Here is a 1,924-nt window from a genome sequence, read left to right as displayed (position 1 = left end):
CTGAAGCAGTAATTGAACCAGTAATCTGAAGCAGTAATCTGAAGCAGGAAGGGAGAATGACTCCAGAGGTTTTAGTCAGTTTTCCTCTGACTGAATGACGGGGCCAGAAAACAATTCCTTTCTTCTTCTTCCTCTGTCGTTTTCTAGATGGTTGTCTGCGCCGTCTCAGCAGGACCAGTTGACCTCGTCTCTGTCCAGCTCAGCCTGTCCCATGATGCTTTGTGTGAGGGACCGGTTGTTGAACCTTCATCAGGCCTTGAGTCTTCCTCTGTTCCAACTCACTTGGCAGGGCTTGGCGGAAAGACTCGACAGCTTTCTCTACCGAGAAGTAAGAGATGAAAACTCTTGTGATGTTTACTTGTCCGCCGGCTGACCCTAAAACATGTTTCTGTCTGTTGGTGCAAAGCTTCGGTCTCATGAACCACCACATGGACTTTAACCCTTGCAGGGCCTTATGGGAAAAAATCAGCCACGCGTTTCTTCTTGTGTCTGCAGAGTCCTCCCATCTGTCTGACAGAACACTTAGTTTGGATGGAAAGAGTCAAAAGTCACTTGTACTGTGTACAAGAGAACTGTTCGTAGTAGAAGCTGCAGAATGACACGTTCATGTGCGACTGTTGCTTTAACTGGGTCAGAACCAGAACAACGCTCAACACAAACTGGTGCTGTGGCCGAGTAAAGATAAAACATTAAAAATGATGACGGAAGAACCTCCACTGCAAGGCCCCGTTTGAAACTACGGGACCTGAAGGCTCCGGTAGTTTAAAGCAAGGCCCCGTTTGAAACTACGGGACCTGAAGGCTCCGGTAGTTTAAAGCAAGGCCCCGTTTGAAACTACGGGACCTGAAGGCTCCGGTAGTTTAAAGCAAGGCCCTGTTTGAAACTACCGGTTCTGAAGGGTCCGGTAGTTTAAAGCAAAGCCCTGTTTGAAACTACGGGACCTGAAGGCTCCGGTAGTTTAAAGCAAAGCCCCGTTTGAAACTACGGGACCTGAAGGCTCCGGTAGTTTAAAGCAAAGCCCCGTTTGAAACTACGGGACCTGAAGGCTCCGGTAGTTTAAAGCAAGGCCCCGTTTGAAACTACGGGACCTGAAGGGTCCTTGTTCTTCCTGTGCCGTTTCTTCTTGTAACCGTTGAAGCCTTCAGGAGGCGACAGCTGTGACCTTCAGGTCTGTGCCGTAGTTTGTGGACCGTCGGCTCCACCGGGCCACATGGTGTACGTTGAAGCAGCTTGGATTTGGTCCTGCCACAGTTCCTGCGTTCAGCAGCTGACAAAGACCCACTGAGCCCAGAGCTGTGCTTCCTTCCAGCATTCCAAGACTTGGACCAGTTTGTTTGGTGTCAGTGGACCTGCTCCAGTCTGGACACGGCCCACAGAGTTCAGCATCAGAGGTCTGCGGGGCCGTTTGCACGGCACGTGTTTTGAGTGAAGCCTTTCTCTCTGTGGTTCTGCTGTTCACTTACACGACACCAGTACACCCCCCCAAAACCCGGAGGCTTCTCATCCCACCTCTCAGAGTGGAGGTTTTCGAGAGTCCGCCCGCTGATGATGTCAACATCTTCCTCAGAGCGGTGAAATCACGTGCGCACAACAGGCGTATGTTTCACGCACGGACCGACGGCAGATTTCCAACAATGGCGGCGCAGTACAGCTTCCTGTTTTCTGAGCTACGACTGGTGGAATATTTTTTGAGTCTGGTAGTTGATCTACACCAGAGTGTAGCTGCTGCGACCGACGTGTGCGTTGGAAGAGACGCAGGAGGATCCAGATCTAATCCTGACGTGCACTGACCGAGGCAGGTGGATATGTCACGCTGCACTACAACATACTGAATGTGCTCAAGAACAGTTCAGCAACTATAAACAGTATTTATGTTGTGTAATGAAGCCATCTGGATATCTGTAATGAGGCCATCTGGATATTA

At 50.3% G+C, this 1,924-nt stretch overlaps 1 protein-coding gene across 1 annotated transcript in view; it reads left to right on the top strand.

Annotated features, from left to right (window-relative positions):
* rint1 (RAD50 interactor 1) overlaps window positions 1–1,924 on the top strand; it is a gene marked incomplete in the record, with an annotated part of 47,234 nt that overhangs the window by 39,896 nt on the left and 5,414 nt on the right. The window contains 1 exon segment of the mRNA XM_037696096.1: window positions 148–328. Within this exon segment, the coding sequence (XP_037552024.1) occupies window positions 148–328 (181 nt within the window).

Source organism: Nematolebias whitei, chromosome 22 (genome assembly GCF_014905685.2).
Source record: "Nematolebias whitei isolate Nwh7 chromosome 22, NemWhi1, whole genome shotgun sequence".
NCBI classification, from domain to species: Eukaryota; Metazoa; Chordata; class Actinopteri; order Cyprinodontiformes; family Rivulidae; genus Nematolebias; species Nematolebias whitei.
Note: the sequence above shows the minus strand (reverse complement) of the source record. Positions and strands in the feature narration are given on the sequence as shown.